General features: G+C 46.2%; 1 protein-coding gene across 1 annotated transcript in view; it reads right to left on the bottom strand.

The window, feature by feature from the left end:
• Positions 1 to 5,040: 5,040 nt before the first annotated feature.
• Positions 5,041 to 19,681, bottom strand: part of IZUMO2 (IZUMO family member 2) — a 34,754-nt gene continuing 20,113 nt past the window's right edge. The window contains exons 6-7 of the mRNA XM_036833399.1: positions 10,499 to 10,600; positions 5,041 to 7,374 (exon numbers count right to left, since the gene is read on the bottom strand). Coding sequence (XP_036689294.1) covers positions 5,528 to 7,374; positions 10,499 to 10,600 — 1,949 coding nt within the window. The 3' untranslated portion in view covers positions 5,041 to 5,527. The remainder of the gene's footprint in view (positions 7,375 to 10,498; positions 10,601 to 19,681) is intronic.

Genomic DNA, 19,681 nt, shown 5'->3' with positions numbered 1-19,681 from the left:
CACTCTTCTCTGAGCCTCACTTTCGCCAGTGGACTCAAGAAGGATATTGGATAGGAGGATTCTCAGGACAGTCAGCGAGTTCCGCCTGCTCCAGCTTCATTGGCCCAATCGCACCTGAGGTCCCGCCCCTTCTCCAGGGTCGCCCTCCCGTCCACGCCCATTCCAGCCAATTCCCGCTCTAGTCCTACTCATAACCACGCCTCATAACCCCGCCCCTACAACCGCCTCGCCTCTAAGCCCGCCCCCCGTCCAGCCTCAGGCTCCTTGACGGCATGCCCCAGCCTCGCCCAGCTTCTCATTCCTCTCTATCCTCTAGAGCAGCGGTCCCTAACCTTTTTGGCACCAGGGACCGACCGGTTTCGTGGAAGACAAGTTTTCTACTGACCTGTGGCGGGCTGTGGGGTATGGTTCAGGCGGTAATGAGAGCCCCAGATGAAGCTTTGCTCGCTCGCTGTTCACCTCCTGTTGTGCCACCCGGTTCCTAACAGGCCACGGACTGGTGGGTCCACCGGCCAGAGGGTTAGGGACCGCTGCTATAGATGGCCTAAGACTCCGAGACCGCTCCGAGCCTCTCTTCTGGCCAAAGACGGGGAGGACACAATGAGTGTCATGAACACTCGTATCCTGAAGTACCTGGCAATTGGGTCTTGGACTTCGAGTGGGTCCCCCACAGACAGTCCCCCACAAAGGCGGCGCCGCGCAGTGCGCAGCCCCTGTGCGATGCATGCCTCTGCGCCTGCGCAGACTCCCTAACTACATTTCCCAGGTCCCCGCGGGATTCCGGCTCCTCAGGGCGACGGTCCTCTGAGGGCAAAGGCGGAGGAAACCCTGGAGTTCCGGGGCGGCCTCCGCTTTGGGTACAGCGGTGTCAAAGGCTTCTATCTTCCGTAGGCGGAGTGGAGAAGGAGAAGGTGGTTACACAGTTTGTTTCCTCTCGACCCATCACAGGCTGCGTTCTGAAAGCTAACCACCGCGCGTCCGTTGTCAGGGCAACCGTCAATCCCGGAAGCCTGTCTCCATGGCAACTGTCTAAGCACTGACGCTAGGCGAGGGGCCCTCTTTATTTATTTTATAAAATAAATAAATTTATTTATTTATTTTTGGTTGCATAGGGTCTTCGTTGCTGCACAGGCTTTCTCTAGTTGCGGCGAGTGGAGGCTACTCTTCCTTGCGGTGCGCGGGCTTCTCATTGCGGTGGCTTCTCTTGTTGCAGAGCTTGGGCTCTAGGCGCGTGGGCTGCAGTAGTTGTGGCACGCGGACTCAGTAGTTGTGGCTCGCGGGGTATAGAGCGCAGGCTCAGTAGTTGTTGTGCACGGGCTCCGCGGCATGTGGGATCTTCCCAGACCAGGGCTCGAACCCGTGTCCCCTGCATTGGCAGGCAGATTCTTAACCACTGCACCATCAGGGAAGTCCCAAGGGGTCCTCTTTAAAGGCGTTTCTAAGTAGTAGGGATGCTCAACAAAACAGCGTGCTTTGCTTATAAAACTTAATGAAAAACGTGTTACAGCACAAAAAAGGGAGAAAAACTGGGTAGGGTGGGACTGAAAGAGTTGATGTGAGAAAGGTTTCTCAGGGGAGGGGTCTTGAATAAGGCTTTGAGGGATGTGTAGGAGAGCGCCAGGAAGAGAAAAAAGAAAAATGCTATCTTTATTTATATATCTGGCCAAAATTTAAAGCTGTATGATATACTATCTTGAGGGAGTGGGGAAACTAACATTCTCTTACAGTGCAAGTGGGGATGGGAATGGCTCAGCTTTCAAATAAATCAGTCAATCAGTCGGTGACTATTTTCTGAGAACCTACCATGTTCCAGGCAGTGCTCTAGGCGCTGGAGATATAGTGGTGACAGACACAAAGGACCTGCCTTCAGGGAGTCAGAGCAGGCAGTAAATAGGGGACCTATAGTAGGAAATTATGATAAGTACTATGAAGTAAACAGGGAAGGGGCTGAGATAGGAATGAAAAGGTGATCAGGAAATATAATTATTTGAGAAGATAATTGTGAAATAAAAACCCTATAAATCTCAAGTGAATTGTAGGGAAATATTAATGTATAGCAGGTGGAGCTTGCCTTACCTGTAGATTTCTTCTTCCTAGTGTTTGTGAGGTTGAGTTGGGGTTTTCTCTTACTTGCCACTGAAGGCATCCTGAAGCACTAGGATAAACAACTCTCAGGAGTTGTGTAAATTGGGTCATCCTTTTTTGGAGGATTATTTAGCAATAACTATCAAAATTTTAAACATGGACATTCTATGATCCCACAAGCTTACTTCTAGGAATTCATCTTATGGAGATAATTTGCACAAGTGTCAAATAATATATGTCCAATGGTGGAAAAGAAAATAAAACAACCCAAATGCCCATTAATAGAATTTGGTTAAGTAAATTCAAGAAACTCTAGCATGAACTATTATGCAGCTGTTAAAAGTGGCAAATGATGATACATATATATATATATACATATATACATGTGTACATATTTTTGTACAATATGTACTATATATATATTTTGGATTGTCATGGGAAAATATTCATATTATATCAAGTGAAAAAAGTCACTTTTAAAATCACGTCTGTGATTATGCCATATAAATAATATTTTATGTACATATATATTTCATACCAACAGAAAGGGAGAAACAACAGAAAGCAGTCTAGAATCTTTGAAAAGAGTCTAGAATCTTTGGAATGAAGATTTATAGAGAGCCATAGTGTTCTTCATTTTTGTGTTGTTTGAATTATTCACAATAAACGAGTATTTCGTCAACCATGAAGGAAGTCACAGGAGATAAGAAGAAATACCTGAGCAAAGACTTTTAAACATGGTAACTACCAGTGATGATGTTGGTGAGATGCAGTCCCATCCACTGCCAATCAGATGCAGAAATTTCAGGAAGCCATTAGCTACGTGCACGGGGTCATTAAAATGTTCTCTCTTTGACCCCACAGACTCCCTGGCAGGATTTTACTTGGGAACTGGTGGGGTGCTCAGCCTAAGACTTCAGCAGAAGGGATGTTTATAAAAGTCAAAAACTGGAAGCAACCAAAATATCCAACAGGGGAAGGGCTACTACTAAACACAAACTATGCAAAGCCCCCAAACATCAGGTTGTTAAAGATTATTTAATGACGTGGGTATTTAATGATATCAGTAAATCATATTTAATGATAGGGGCCTGTGATATAAAGTTAAGTAAACATAGAAGTATGCTAAACTGTATATTAACTATGTCCCAGATTTATTAAAGCGTTATAATACTGTGATTAAGTTTTAAAAATAGCAGAAGTATACCAAAATGTTATCTCTGGGTAGCACTGGACTTTGTGTAAAATCTTCTGGATTTCTTGGATCTTGTAAATTTTTTATAAAAAGCATGTATTGGTTTTTATAATAAGATAATAAACATTATTTTAAGAAGGAAATGTTATATGTGGAATGTGTTCAATCCCAATAGAAGTTCAGTGCATAGCTCCTGGAGCTTGACTACTTGAACTTGAGTTCAGGCTCCATGACCTCATAGCTGTGGGGCTTTGTCTACATCATCAGCACGCCTCGGTGTCCTCATCTGTGAAATGGGATAATACAGCCCTGAACATATGTGGCTGTTTGAAGAATGAAAGGAGTTCACACGTACCAAGGACTTAGCACAAAATTGGCACACAGTAAGTTACTGAAATCACTAGCCATTTTATATGTTTGACATGGGAAAACATTATATGATTGATGTTCAGTGCTGGTTATAATGTAACAGAACTGTAGTCCTCACTTCCCAGCTTGTTCCAGGTAGATTAGGTCCAGCCCCTTTAGAAAGCAATTTAACAATATGTTCCAGGAACCAAGAAAATGGTTAGAGTCTTGATTCTGTTATTCCCATCCTGGGAATTTGACTTAGAGAAATAATCCCCCCAAAAGGAGAGAGGAAGTTAGCATGGAAATGCTCATTATTACATGATTCATAATTGGGAAAATTGGTGAATAACCTGTGTCAATCGGGGGCTTAGAGCAAAGTCTAAATGGGGGCATGGATTTGTAGATTATTCTATGCCCACCAGTGAAACATCATTAGCCCTAATAATGATAAGGATGGAGTTTACGTGGTGACAAAGGACAATGTCATGGTATAATGAGGGCAAAACAGAGAAGCCAAAATTGTTTCTGATTACAATTAAATAAAGTAACACTTATTTTAAAATGATATTCAGAAGGAAAGATGAAAAAAATCAAAACAACCTGACTTCTGAGGGTGGCCAAGTTGTAGGTCAGTATATAGCTTTTTGTATTATGATCCAAAATTTTCAGCATTAAAATATATGGATATGGAATACAGAGTGAAACGAAACCAGAAAGACATACACCCAAAAATGACTAGTGGGTCTCTCTGGGCTGTGGGATTATGGGGAACTGGTATTTTAGTTCATACTTCTCTACACTTTTCAAATTATCCTTTACAATAAGCTTATCTTATTCTACTTAAAAAATTTTCCTGTTATAAAAGTGTATGGGGGCTTCCCTGGTGGCGCAGTGGTTGAGAATCTGCCTGCCAATGCAGGGGACACGGGTTCGAGCCCTGGTCTGGGAAGATCCCACATGCCACAGAGCAAGTGGGCCCGTGAGCCACAATTACTGAGCCTGCGCGTCTGGAGCCTGTGCTCCGCAACAAGAGAGGCCGCGATGGTGAGAGGCCCGCGCACCGCGATGAAGAGTGGTCCCCACTTGCCGCAACTAGAGAAAGCCCTCGCACAGAAACGAAGACTCAACACAGTCATAAATAAATAAATAAATAAATAAATAAAAAAGAACGTGAATTTCTTTAAAAAAAAAGTGTATGTATTATTTTTCTAATAGAAAATACTGTTTCAAAAATATGAGGAAATAAAAACCTCCTTTTGGGCATGAATAAAATCAGAAAATGATGTCTAACAGGGCAATTACTTTGTAAAGCAGAATCCCTGGAAGTGGAAAAGACAGAAACAATAGGGCATAAAAAATGGCTGGAAATATGTGAAACATATTCCATGTTTAAGCCAACTGCAGATTTTTCAGTGAAATTTGTAGCTTAAAGTTTTAAAGGAAACTAAAATCACCTGGCATTTATCTTTAGTTACATATATTTGTGACTTTTACTCTAACAGATGAATCTTTCCAGCTGTGTTTGTTTTTTCTTGAATTTCCAGGCTCCAATTTAACACATAATGAATAAATTTTAAAAGCTCAGAGAGACCTTATTAAAGATTCCAGATGAAGTTGCATCCTATGTAGACCACCCCATACCTACCACCATCCAGGGACATTGTAGGGTTGAGAGATGGGGGGGAAGCTTAGATTTTAGGGGGGAGCCCTTTAAATGATCAGAAGCTGTCTCCGCTGGTGATAAACAGTGCCATCTTCCTTCTAGGAGGCAAAAAAGGAACCAACTCTCTCAATATATAGTGTTACGGCTCCTCTCTGGGAAGAAGCTTCTACTGTTGATGAAGGCTGAACGGAACCCAGCAGCAGTATCACCAGTTTGTTTCATTCTCAGGCTCTCTAGTCAGCATGAGTTCTCTGATGATCACTAAGCTGCATGTTCCAAGCAAAGGCTTTCTCAAAATTACCGCGGATGTAGCCGTCGTGCACAGTGTGAAGTCTCTGATGTTCGGCCAGGTGTGAACCCCAGCTGAAATCCTCTCCGCATTCTTTACACGCATAGCGCTTGCCACCCATATGAACTTTCTGGTGTTGAATGAGGTGTGAAATCTGGGCATAGGTTTTCCCACAGTTCTTACATTTGTAGGGCCTCTCCCCGGTATGAATCCTCTGATGCTGAATAAGGTGGATACTTTGATTGAAGGCTTTTCCACATTCCTTACAGGTGTAGGGTTTCTCGCCAGTGTGAATCCTCTGATGTTGAGTTAGGGATGAGTTGTGACTGAATGTTTTCCCACACTCCTTACACTTATAGGGTTTCTCACCCGTGTGGATCTTCTGATGCTCAATGAGATGGGCGCTCCGGCTGAAGGCTTTCCCACACTCACCGCACTCATAAGGTTTCTCTCCAGTGTGAGTCCTCTGGTGTTGGATGAGGTGGGAAATCTGGGTGTAGGCTCTCCTGCAAACTGTACACTCATAGGGCTTCTCCCCGGTGTGAATTCTCTGGTGGCGCATAAGCGAGGAGTTCTGGCTGAAGGTTTTCCCGCATTCATTACACTTGTAGGGTTTCTCACCGGTGTGGATCGTCTGGTGTTGAGTAAAGGAGGAGGTATGACTGAAAGCCTTTCCACACTCATTACATATATAGGGTTTCTCCCCCACGTGAACGCTCTGGTGCCTCATGAGGTGGGAGATCTGCGTGTAAGCCTTCCCGCACTCATGACACTCATAGGGCTTCTCACCAGTATGAATTCTCTGATGCTGAGTCAGGGACGAACTGTGGCTAAAGGCTTTGCCACACTCGGGGCACTCGTAAGGTTTCTCTCCAGTGTGGACTCGCTGGTGCTGGGTCAGTGACGAGCTGTGGCTGAAGGTTTTCCCACACTCGTTACACTTGTAGGGTTTCTCACCAGTGTGGATTGTTTGGTGCTGAGTCAGGGAGGAGGTGTGACAGAAAGCCTTGCCACACTCACTGCATTTGTAGGGCTTCTCCCCTGTGTGGATTTTCTGGTGGCGGGTGAGGTGGGACACCTGGGAGTAGAACTTCCCACACTGGTTGCATTTATAGGGTTTCTCCCCGGTATGGCATCGCTGGTGTTTGATGAGGGAGGAGCTCTGGGTGAAGGCTTTCCCACATTCCTTGCATTTGTAGGGTTTCTCTCCAGTGTGGATCCTCTGATGCTCGGTGAGCGATGAGCTCTGGGTAAAGGTCTTGCCGCATTCGTTGCAGGCATAGGGCTTCTCTCCTGTGTGGATGATGTAGTGCTGGATGAAATATGAACTGTTGCTGAATGCTTTCCCGCACTCGTTACACTTGTAGGGCTTCTCTCCAGTGTGAATTCTCTGGTGTAGGACATAGTCCGAATGGTAGATGAAGGCTTTCCCACACTCCCTGCAGTTAAATGGTTTCCTTTGGTGTTTCAGGTTCTTTCTTGACCTGGTCCACTTCTGAGGATCCTCTCCCCCAGGCACTCTTTGCTTCCCAACGAAAGCTGAGGTCCGCCTGAAGTGTCTCAGCTCGCCATGGGTGTTTTCCTCAGGAGTAGCAAACAACCACCTCAAACGCCTCTCCTGCTTTCCCTGGTCTTCCAGTTGACGGCTGCATGTCCAGGAGTCCCCCAGCTTGGTGTCTCCAAGCACTGCCCTTAAAATGCCCTCCATCTTTCCCATTGGGGAAGCCACCTCTTCGGAAATACTCTTTTTTGGAAGTGTCTCCTGAGTAGTTTCAGAGCTTGTCTCCAAGTCTGAAAGAAATGGAAAATATGAACTTCATCTGTCCCAGGACAAAAGAAGCTGGTTATTTAGATCTGGCATTGTAATCTTTTTTTTTTTTTTTTTTTTTTGGCCGCGCGGCTTGTGGAATCTTAGTTCCCCAACCAGGGATTGAACCCGTGTCCCCTGCAGTGGAAGCGCAGGGTCCTAACCACTGGACCGCCAGGGAATTCCCTGACATTGTAATGTTAAAAAGAAAGATTTCAAAGTTTATATTGCTAGTTCTAAAGGCATGAGGTAGAAAGATTCATGTTGTGACACGGAAGAATGGTCTCAGTATATTCTAAACATGCAAATAAATGAGTTGCAAAGCAGTTTATATGCACAGTGGTTTCTTAGCCATATGTGTAATACATTTTCACAAATCGATAAAAAAAGAGAAACAATCTAATGAAATAGTGAAGCAGGAATGTGAATAGACATTTTGCAGAAGAAAAACAAGTGGCTGATAAACATGTGAAAAAGATGCTCAACATCAGTAATAGTCTAAAAAGTCAAATTTCTCAGATGCCATTTGACACTTTTTACATTGGAAAATATTAAAAATATCCAATGTTGGCAAACGAGCATGGTAGAAGCATTCTCACACTATGTTGGTGGACATGTGCAGGGAAAGAGTTAACACAGAAAGGTCCACTTTACTCAGTTTTTGTTTATCTCTGTAACCATGGCAATGACCCTTAGCTAAGCTCTGAGAATTGAACTCCTGGTATTTTACATAATTACTGGTTAATGATCTTTTTCGGTGTGCTCAAGACCATGGGTCAAAATGTACTAGGCTGTCAGCATTGTTTACTGTATAATTTGCTGGGATTTTAAAAAAAAAAATCAATATTTTCTTGGCCACATGGCATGTGTGATCTTAGCTCCCCGCGCAGGGATTGAACCCGTGCCCCTTGCATTGGAAGCACGGAGTCTTAACCAGTGGACTGCCCGAGAAGTCCCAGCATTGTTTACTGTAAATGGAAGATTCATGATGCCCGTCTGGTGCCTGATTTGGGTTCTTCACCACGGCTGGTCATGTAGCAGGTATGTGCTAATGATATTGAGCATCTTTTCATATGCTTACTGATCATTTGTGTGTCTTTGAAGAAACGGCTATTGAGATCTTTGGCCCAGTTTTAACTGGATTATTTGTCTTTTTATAATTGAGTTGTAAGAAGGATCAGTCCCTTATCAGACATATAATTTACAAAATTTTTCTTGCTTTCTGTGGGTTGCCTTTTCATTTTCTTTATATTGTCCTTTGAAGCACAAAAGTTTTAAATTTTGATGATGTCCAATTTATTTTTTCTTTTCTTGTTTGTTCCTTTGATGTCATATCTAAGAAACCATTGCCTAATCCAATGACAACAGAATTATTTTCAAAATCCCGCAGAGCATTTAGTTGTTATGTCTCTGTTTGGAGTGATCCCACAACCATCCACTAGTTTGGTGATTTTTCTGGAAGGATCTACATGACTCAACAACAAGTTGTACGCACAGCTAAAATTTCTTACAGCAAAGTATATAACAAATATGTGTGTAGGTGAAGGTTAGAGAGATCATGTGCGGGCTTCCATGTCAGCCTTTCTCTGCAAGGGTCACTTGGATGTGCTTTTCTCTACTGATGTGAACTTCGGAGACACATGGGAGAGGTGTTCACCCAGGGAAATCCACTTGAGTCTTAGAGTCCAGAGTTCTCTAATTCAGTCCCCAAAAGAAATTCAGTGAAGTGGGTACTATCAGTGTCCCCAGTCAATGTCCCCACTTTACAGATAAGCACCAAGAGCTTAAGTCACTTACCCACAGTCACATGGCCTGACAGTGGCAGAGCTGGGATTTGAACTCAGAGAGTCTGGCTCCAGAGCCCACACTCTTAACTGCCACAGGAACAAGTGCAGTAATAGCAGCTCAAGCAAGGAGCCGTGAAAGCACCGAGAAGGGGCAGGTCACTCAGCCTGGAAGTCAGGGAAGGCCTCCTGGAAGAGATGACCTGTAGCCTTGAGGATCAAGAAGGTGTCTGCCAGGCAGACAAAGCAGGGAAGGGTGTTCCAGGCAGAGGGAACAGCATGTGCACAAGCCCAAAGGTGGGAACACACATTCAAGTTCAGGGAGGAACAGGCACTTCAGGGAGTGAGGTCAGGGCGTGGGGTACCAACACGGGTGGATGGTGATGAGAGATGAGGCCAGAGACAGAGTAGGCTGGATCACGCAGGGCCTTGAGTGCCAGGTGTGCAGCTAGGACTTTGTCTCAGGGGCACTGGGGAGACACAGGAGGGCTACGAGCAGGGGAGGGACGGGATCTGGGGCTGTGTGTGAGATGAACCAGAAGACTGGAGGCTGGGAGGCCAGGGAGGAGGCTGGGGTGAGGGTCCAGGTGAGGGTCGCTGAGGGCTGAGCCAGGGCTGTTGGCGGGGCGGGGTGGGGGGGACGGGCAAAGAGAGGGGGCAGGAGGGACAAGACTGGAGCCTGATGGGCTATGGTGAGTGAGGGGGTAGGAGGGGGTAAGTACTGGCCCCACAACAGGATGGACAAGTGACGGAAAAAAGGATGCCTCAGTTCCCTCCTCTGATGAGGTCACGGGCCAGTAGGGGCAGAAATCTGGCCTCTTCCTGTCCCCCAACATGTCAGGCCAGATCCCACTTCTGGGTCTCTTACACAAGTGATTTCCAATAAATAATCATAACGATAACCATTGTAGCCTCTTCTTTTTTTTTGGCCACGTTGCGCGGTTTGCGGGATCTTAGTTACCCGACCAGGGATTGAACCTGGGCCCACAGCAGTGAAAGCCCAGAGTCTGCCAGGGAACTCCCCATCATAGCCTATTCTGAGCAGGGGGTTCTGGGTGCCCTCTGTATGTATTAACTCACTTATTCTTCCCAACCCCAGGTGCTATTATTGACCCCATTTTGCAGATGAGGAAATTGAGGCACAGAGGAGCTAAATGACTCGCCTGAAGGTCACACAGCCAGGAAGCGGTGGAGATGGGATTTGAACCCAGTACCCACAGTGATGGCCTGTATGGTACACTCCCTCACTCTCGAACGACCATAACTGATCATGACAGATGGAGGGTAGGAAGACAGCTCGCACCTGCTGGACAGCCTCACCCACCTGAACAGGTAACTCGCCGGGCTTCTCTCCTCTCCATCCTAGGCTCTTCCCCCCGCTCCAGACGGGAGATCACGTCGGGTTTGGACTCAGGAAGCCCTGCCCCTGAAAAAGATGCGAGACTTGGCCATGGGTGCCGCAGTCACAGGGAGGCCTCGGGGCTGGGCCTCAAGCCCTGGGTCTGCAGGGGAGATGCATACATTGGACACCTAATGATTAGAAGATCTGCAAGACTCGTTTATTGAGTGCCTACTACATTCTAGAGAGAACCTGAGCCCTGACATCACTGTTTAAGGCTCCAGCTCTGTGTTCAAGTTGAGTGAAAAATACACATAGCATTTCAAAGACTTGATATGGAGAAAAAAGGAAACAATCTCACTAATAATTCATAGATTGATTATGATGTCAACATGTGCCTAAATGATCATATTTTGGCTAGGCTGGGTGCAACAAAATAGATTACTAAGATTCATCTCATCGGTTTCTTTTGACTTTTTCAGGCCTGCTGTCTTTGAGATCACTAATTCCTCTCTTCCTGCAGTGGGGGACTATCACGCTCCCAGGAACCTCAGCACGTGGCCTGATTTGGAAAGAGGGGCTTTGCAGATGTAAATGGTTAAGATGAGGTCCTACTGGATTCGGGTAGGCCCTAAATCCAATGACTGGTGTCCTTATAAGAAGAGGAGAGACACACAGACACATTTGGAGGGCAAAAGGCCAGGTGAAGATGGAGGCAAAGATTGGGGTGATGCGGGTACAGGGCAAAGAACACCAAGGATGCCGCGAGTCTTCAGACGCTGGAGAAAGCCAGGAAGGACTCTCCCCAGGAGTCTTCAGAAGGAGCCCGGCCCTGCTTGCACCTTGATTTTGCACACCTGGCCTCCTGAACTGTGAGAGAATACATTTCTGCTGTTGTGAGCCCCCAGGTTTGTGATAATTTGGTACAGCCGCCCTAGGAAACAAACATACTCCCTAATGATCATTCCTGTGAGCAAACATGCTGAAAAATCGCTCCCACCTTAAATGGAGAAGTGGGAGGAGGAAGAGAATGGAAGGGGATAACATTGAGGAGGTTGGCAGGGGCCAGGTCACATAAGGGTATGAAGGAGTGGGTACAGGCCATGCCCAGGACTGGCCTGGTGACTGGATGGGCGGAAACTGTCCCTGAGATGCGGGAACCGGAGAAGGAGTGGGTCCAGGGGGATATGGTGAGCTCAGTGGGGACAGGGAACATGGGGGCCGGGATCTCCCCAGGGAGTCATTCTGCAGGCCACCAGCTGCACAGATTGAAGCTCAGGGGACAGACTGAAGGGACCTCATCTGCATGTGCAGATTGTGCAGAAAAGGGTTTAACACAGCAGGCTGACTGCTCTCCTTGGCAAGGCCTGCTTGCAAGGTTGCCCTTGCTGGCATCTGGGAACCTGGGTTTCAGGAGGGTTCCAGAACTCTCTAACTGATAAGAGGGGCTCCCTGTGCCTGAACTGTTTGTTCAAAACAATGTGGTTTCTCTCCTGGGCATATATCCAGAGAAAACTCTAATTCAAAAAGATACACGCATACCCTACTATGTATAAAATAGATAACTAATGAGAACCTATTGTTTAGCACAAGGAACTCTACCCAGTGCTCTGTGGTGACCTAAATGGGAAGGAAATCTAAAAAAGAGTAGATGTATGTATACGTATAACTGATTCACTTTGCTGTACAGCAGAAACTAACACAACATTGTAAAGCAATTACACTCCAATAAAAATTAAAAAAAAAAAGATGCACCTGTATGTGCATAGCAGCACTATTCACAATAGCCAAGACGTGGAAGCAACCTAAGTGTCCATCAATAGATGAATGGATAAAGAAGATGCGGTACATATATACAATGGAATACTACTCGGCCATAAAAAAGAATGAAATAATGCCATCTGCAGCAACATGGATGGACCTAGAGTTTTTCATACTAAGCGAAGTAAGTCAGAAAGAGAAAGACAAATACCATATGATATCACTTATATGTGGAATCTAAAATATGACACAAATCAACATATCTACGAAACAGAAACAGACTCACAGACATAGAGAACAGACTTGTGGTTGCCAAGGGGGAGGGGTGGGGAAGGGAAGGATTGGGAGTTTGGGATTAGCAGAGGCGAACTATTATATATAGGATGGATAAACAAGGTCCTACTGTATAGCACAGGGAAATATATTCAATAATATATTTATATCCTGTGATAAATCATAATGGAAAAGAACATGAAAAAGAATATATATGTATGTATACCTGAGTTACTTTGCTATACAAAAGAAATTAACACAACATTGTAAATCAACTATACTTCAATAAAATTTAAAAAAAAAAAGAAGAGGGCACGGGCACAGGCTGAAGATTCTGTGGGACAGGCAGAGGACTTGGGGCCCTCGGGGGTGCTGGAACTCTGGGAGAAGCCAGCGGAGAGACAGAGAGATGGACAGGGGCCGCCCAGGAGGGTCTGGTGAGAGGAGCAGAGAGGACCCCTGTGAATGCCCACAGTTAAGCAGTGAGTGGGCACGGAGGAGATGAGGGCTGAAGGGGGCATCCTGCCTCTTCCTGGGAGGGCAGGGGGCAGGGCCTCACCCAGCGAGAGAAGGTTCTGGTAGTTCTCCAGCATCACATCCCGATACAGCTCTCTCTGGCCAGGCCCCAGCTGGCCCCACTCCTCCAGGGTGAAGTCCACAGCCACGTCTTTGAAGGTCACCGATTCCTGCAAGGGCCAATTTTATATCATGGACAGGCACGTCTTTCCAGAACTCTGGGGTGGGACAGGTCATGGGTCAAGAGCCTACCACTTGTTCCCTGCGCTGGAACGTTCTGACTTGGCAGATTTGGGACGACTGAATTAAACCGGCCCATGGGAATGTAAAAAGTCTAGGTAGGGCAGCTGTTAGCCCACAGGCACCTTGGTAGAAAGTAGAACAAGCCCCCCTCCCCGCATTCACATGACTCTTTACTGCCATCTGTCAGAAAATTGTTATAATACACCAATTATTTCTAGCATGTGACAGTTGACTGCCATCTGCGTTTAAATTGCTATAATCAATATACCGATGTAGGAGGTGGAAGATGCAAATCATGCCACTGAGATGAGGCACCCTTGTGCAGTACGTAACCTACACACCTGTACATGAAGCCCTGAGAAACACTTTTTAAAAACTAGTGGACTTCCCCGGTGGTCCAGTGGTTAAGACTCCACTTTTCCAGTGCAGTGGGGCACAGGTTCAATCCCTAGTTGGGGAAGTTCTGCATGCTGTGCGGCGCGGCCATAAAAAAAAAAAAACTACCAAGTCACTGTGTGTCGGAGCTATTCGTAAGTCGCACTCCATCCCAGACTCCAACTCTGATCCCATCCCCCACTCCTGACTCCAAGAATAAGGCTCAGGATGAAGCAAAACCATCCACTGCCCACTTCACCTGGTAACCAAAAGGCTGCTGAGCGTTAGATGATTGATTTTTAGACCGTGTCATCATGTCCCATCTCAGAGCATCCTGCCCCCAGACCCCGCACCTCCCAGTCCCAGAGAAACTCCCATCACCGCATCTCTCCCAGTATTGGGAGGGGCAGAAGATCTTGAGGGCACAGGCAGAGACGGGGAAAGCCGTCTGGGGTCCAAAAAGTCATCTTGGGGAAGAGGGAGCCCAGACTCACCTGGCCCTTGCCCGTCAGGGTCCTGATGGCCATTGCTCGGTCCCAGGCATGCACCTCCAGAAGAAAGGACCAGGCCTAAGTCCGCAAAGCTACAGGAGGAAGACGGAGCAGAGAGGGGGTCAGTTCTGGCCTAGACAGACAGACACTTTGCCAAAGATGCCTCATAACAGAGGGTACCCTGATCTCCTGAGAGACAAAGCAAAGGATCAGGGCAGGGTGCCTGAGGCCCCCCTTCTTTTTTTTTTTTTTAATAAATTTATTTTATTTATTTTTGGCTGCATTGGGTCTTTGTTGCTGTGCGCGGTCTTTTCTCTAGTTGGGGCGAGCAGGGGCTACTCCTCGTTGCGGTGAGCGGGCTTCTCATTGCGGTGGCTTCTCTTGTTGCAGAGCACGGGCTCTAGGTGCGTGGGCTTCGGTAGTTGAGGCACGCAGGCTCAGTAGTTGTGGCTCGCGGGCTCCAGAGTGCAGGCTCAGCAGGTGTGGCGCACGGGCTTAGTTGCTCCGCAGCACGTGGGATCTTCTCGGACCAGGGCTCGAACCCACGTCCCCTGCATTGGCAGGGGGATTCTTAACCACTGCGCCACCAGGGAAGTCCCGAGGCCCCCATTCTGTAGCGATCACCACTAGCAATCAAGGGGTTCAGCTCACTGCACCCAAACAGCAGCTCTCAGAGAAGTAACTACAGTTATCCCCAGATGAGGAAATCCAAGCACAGGAGGCCATGGCCATTGCTCAAGGTCATAGAGACATCAAGTGTCAGAGTGAGATTCAAACCCAGAAGTCTGCCTCCAGAGCCAACCCCTTTTTTTCTTATAATTTTTATTTATTTTTAATAATTTTAATTTTATTGGAGTAGAATTGATTTGCAGTGTTGTGTCAGTTTCAGGTGTACAGCAAAGTGAATCAGTTACACATATACATATATTCATTCTTTTTTAGATTCTTTTCTCTTATAGGTCATTACAGAATATTGAGTAGAGTTCCCTGTACTATACAGTAGGTCCTTCTTGGTTATCTATCTTATATACAGTAGTGTCTTATAATTTTTAAATTGTGGTAAAACACAGAAAATATACCATTTTAACCATGTGAATATATACAATTCAGTGGCATTTAATACAGTCACAACGGTGTGCAACCATCACTGCTATCTAGTTGCAGGACATTTTCATCATCGCCCTAAAAGGAAACCTTGTACTTAATCAGTCACCCCTGAATCTCCCTTCCCCCACGCCAGCCCCCCTCATAACCACTAACCTTTCTGTCTCAATGGATTTGCCTATTCTGGACATTTCATATCAATGGAACCATACCATATGTGACATTTTGTGTCTGGCTTCTTTCATTCAGCACAATGTGTTCAAGGATCATCCGTGCTACAGCATGTAATCAGTGTCTCATTCCTTTTTATGGCTGAATAATATTCCATTGTGTGGATGGACCACATTTTGCAGAGCTCCTTCTATCTGTCCTAAAATCCAAGCAGTATCCAAGGATCCTGGACTCCTGCTTAAGATGTCATTTAAAGGATTCCAGTTGTTGAGATGAAGTTGAAGAATCCTTTACAAAGAGAAGTTGGTGCTTAGACTGTGGTCACCCCCATTCATTCGTCAAACGGGCTCTGTGCCCCATGTGAGTAACAGGCTCCATTTGGGGTTCTGAGGGCAGAGAGATGAGTGAGATGTGATCCTGCCCTCGAGGGACTTCCTGCCTGTGAGGGAGACAGGCCTGGACATAGACCAGGTGGTGGGCTGAATAATAGTCCCAAAAGATATCCTTGGGATGAACTTTTGTTAAAAATTAATTAATTAATTAATTTTAAAATTTTTGGCTGCTGTTGGGTCTTCTTTGCTGCGCGCAGGCTTCCTCTAGTTGCGGTGAGCGGGGGCTACTCTTTGTTGCATGCGCGGGCTTCTCATTGTGGTGGCTTCTCTTGTTGTGGAGTACGGGCTCTAAGCGCGCAGGCTCAGTACGTGTGACTCACAGGCTCTAGAGCACAGGCTCAGTAGTTGTGGCGCACGGGCTTAGTTGCTCTGCAGCATGTGGGATCTTCCCGGACCAGAGTTCCAACCCGTGTCCCCTGCATTAGCGGGCGGATTCTTAACCACTGCGCCATAGGGAAGCCCTGGGGTGAACTTTTGATGTGATTAAGTTAAGCATCTTTTTTTTCCTTTTTTGGGGGGGTGGTGAGTTCCTGAATGCAGCCAGCCTCTCCTGACTCAGAGCAGAGCGGGCTGTGTGCAGACCACAACCACTTGTAACATTTGTAACAGAGCCAGGCTGTGAGCTCAGAGCCCCAGCAAGTTCTTAGAAAAACCAAGTTAAATATGTGAGCTTTCCACAGGCTGCCTGCAGGGATTGGTGTTTGTGGGCTCTGGAAAGCCCCATACACTGCAAGGTAGATAAAAAACACTAGGTTTGAGTCTTTGGGCAGGACTGTAATCCCAGCCTGGAACACTGCCTCTCAAGTTACGCATCCTGAGATGGGAAGATGATCCTGCATTGTCTGGGTGGACCCCAAATGCAATGACAAGTGTCATTAGAAGAGGGAGGCAGAGGGAGATCTGACACGGAGGAGAAGCCCATGTGACAGAAGTAAAGAGGAGCAGAGTCAGAGAGACAAGGCACTACGCCTCTGGCTTTGAAGCTGAAGGAAGGGGCCACGACCCAAGGGAGGCAAGCAGCCTCTAGAAGCTGGAAAAGGCCAGGAAACGGATTCTCCCCTAGAGCCTCTGAAGGAAGCATGGCTCTGATGACACCTTGATTGCTGCCCAGTGAAAACCAGTTCAGACTTCTGGCCTCCAGAACTGTAAGAGAATACTACATCTGTGTTGTTTGAAGCCACTAAGTTTCTGGTAATTTGTTAGAGCAGAAATGGGAAACTAACACAGTCCAGAAATAAAGACTCAGAGCCTCACGTGCCTCCAGGCAAACAGCTGCACGTACACCCAGCTACACAGGAACGCACCCACCTGAGGGCTGAAACCAGTGGGTGAAATTTTGATGAGGAACAGAGGCTTAACCACCTCCTCATGAGTCACTAACTACGGTAGCGCCCCCTTATCCGCGGCTTCACTTTCCACGGTTTCAGTTACCTGAGGTCAACTGTGGTCCAAAAACACTGAATGGAAAGTTCCAGAAAGAAACAATTCACAAGTTTTAAATCACACACCATTCTGAGTATCGTGATAAAATCTTGCGCCGTCCCACTCTATCCCACCTGGGGCATGAATCATCCCCTTGTCCAGCGTATCCTGCCCAATAGTCAGTAGTTGTCTCGATGGACTGTCGCGGTATCACAGTGCTTGTGTTCAAGTAACCCTTATTTTACTTAGTAATGGCCCCAAAGTGCAAGAGTAGCGATGCTGGTAATTCGAATATGCCAAAGAGAAGCTGTAAAGTGCTTCCTTTAAGTGAAAAGGTAAAAGTCCTCAATAAAGAAAGAAAACAATATCAGACTTCCCTGGTGGCGCAGTGGTCAAGAATCTGCCTGCCGGGACTTCCCTGGTGGCACAGTGGTTAAGAATCCGCCTGCCAATGCAGAGGACACGGGTTCGAGCCCTGGTCCGGGAAGATCCCACATGCCGCGGAGCAACTAAGCCCCAGCGCCACAACTACTGAGCCTGCGCGTCTGGAGCCTGTGCTCTGCAACAAGAGAGGCCGCCATAGTGAGAGGCCCGCGCACCGCAATGAAGAGTAGCCCCCGCTCGCCGCAACTAGAGAAAGCCTGCGCACAGCAACGAAGACCCAACACAGCCAAAAATAAATAAAATTAAAAAAACAAAAGAAAAAAAATCATATGCTGAGGTTGCTAAGATCTATGGTAAGAATGCATCGTCTGTCTGTGAAATTGCGACGAAAGAAAAAGAAATTCAGGACTTTGCTGGCGGTCCAGTGGTTAGGATTCAGCGCTTTCACTGCCATGGCCCCGGGTCCAATCCCAGGTCGGGGAAGGTCCCACAAGCCGCGTGGCCAAAAAAACAAAAAAACGAAAAACCCCCAACAAACTGCAAAAGTTACAGCCACAGCGCATAAGCATAAGTGCTTTACAGAAGAGGCATTAAATTTGTACAATGAGATTTTTTGAGAGAGTCCACATTCACATAACTTTTATTACTGTATATTCTTAAAATTGTTCTATTTTATTATTAGTTATTATTGTTAATCTCTTACTGTGTCTAATTTGTAAATGAAATTTTATCGTAGGTACGAGTGTTTAGAAGAAAACAGTGTGAAGATTAATAAAGGCGAACCTCATTTAAAGTGGAGTTGGGGGACTTCCCTGGCGGTCCAGTGGTTAAGACTCCATGCTTCCAATGCAGGGGGCACGGGTTCGATCCCTGTTCAGGGAAGTAAGATCCCATATGCCGCGTGGCGCAGCCAAAAATTAAATTAAATTAAATTAGATTAGATTATTTAAAAAGTGGAGTTGGGAGGCCAGGAGGGGGAGTTCTCAAGCAGCACCACTCCACATCCATCACAGGCCCTAATGGAAGAAGCTTCAGCAGGAAAGAACCATCTATTATAGGCCCCAACCAGAAAAGATGTACATTGCATCCCCTACAAGAAATCAACTACCGCAGCAACTAGGCCAATGAGAAACCATCACCACTCTGAATTCTCACTTTTCTCCAATGGACTTTCATTCAAAAGAACTCCTCTCAATTTCCTGGGTTTTTTTTCTCCATAAGATAAAGTTCCTCTCTTGTTTGTTGGACTTCCTATGGCTTTTGCTATAGCCTGCTTGTCCCGAATTGCAATTCTTTGCTGTTCCTGAATAAGCCCATTTTGCTGGTAAAATAACCCGCTGCTTTATTCTTTAGGTTAACAACAGTATATAGAGGGTTCAGTACCATCCAAGATTTCAGCCACCCACTGGGGGTCTTGGAATGTACCCTCCGAGGATAATGGGATCTACTGTAATTACAAAACGAAGAGGATAACTTTTTAAAGTGGAGAAACTTGGCAGATGCCACCTTAGCCAAGTGATTGAGGCCAATGTGACCAGTGATGGGCAAGCGGACATCACAGGCTCCTGCTCTGTTAAGGACACATCTCACTCCTAAGGTATTCCTGCCAAAAGCATGTAGCCTAAATCTAATCACAAGGGAACAACCAACATATCCAAACTGAGGGACATTCTAAAAGTACGTGGTCTGCAATCTTCAGAATTGCTAAGATCATGAAGGTCAAAGAAAGACTGAACAACTGTTCCAGGTTAACGGAGACTAAAGTGACGACAACGAATGCAGTGCATGACACGGGATTTTCTTTTGCCATTAAGGACATTATTGGGACAATTAGCAAAATCTGAAAAAGGCCTGCAGAGTAGCTAATCAATAGTATTGTATGGATGTTCATTTCCTGATGTGAGCATAGTGCAATGGTTTTGGAAGAAAATGACTGTTTTTAGAAAAAACACAGAGACTTATGGAGGCTGGGGGCACGCAGAGGCCCAGAGAGAAGGGGACAGACACAGAGAAAGAGAAGCAGAGACCCAGGGAGA

The sequence above is a fragment of the Balaenoptera musculus genome, chromosome 19 (genome assembly GCF_009873245.2).
Source record: "Balaenoptera musculus isolate JJ_BM4_2016_0621 chromosome 19, mBalMus1.pri.v3, whole genome shotgun sequence".
Taxonomy (NCBI): domain Eukaryota; kingdom Metazoa; phylum Chordata; class Mammalia; order Artiodactyla; family Balaenopteridae; genus Balaenoptera; species Balaenoptera musculus.
Note: the sequence above shows the minus strand (reverse complement) of the source record. Positions and strands in the feature narration are given on the sequence as shown.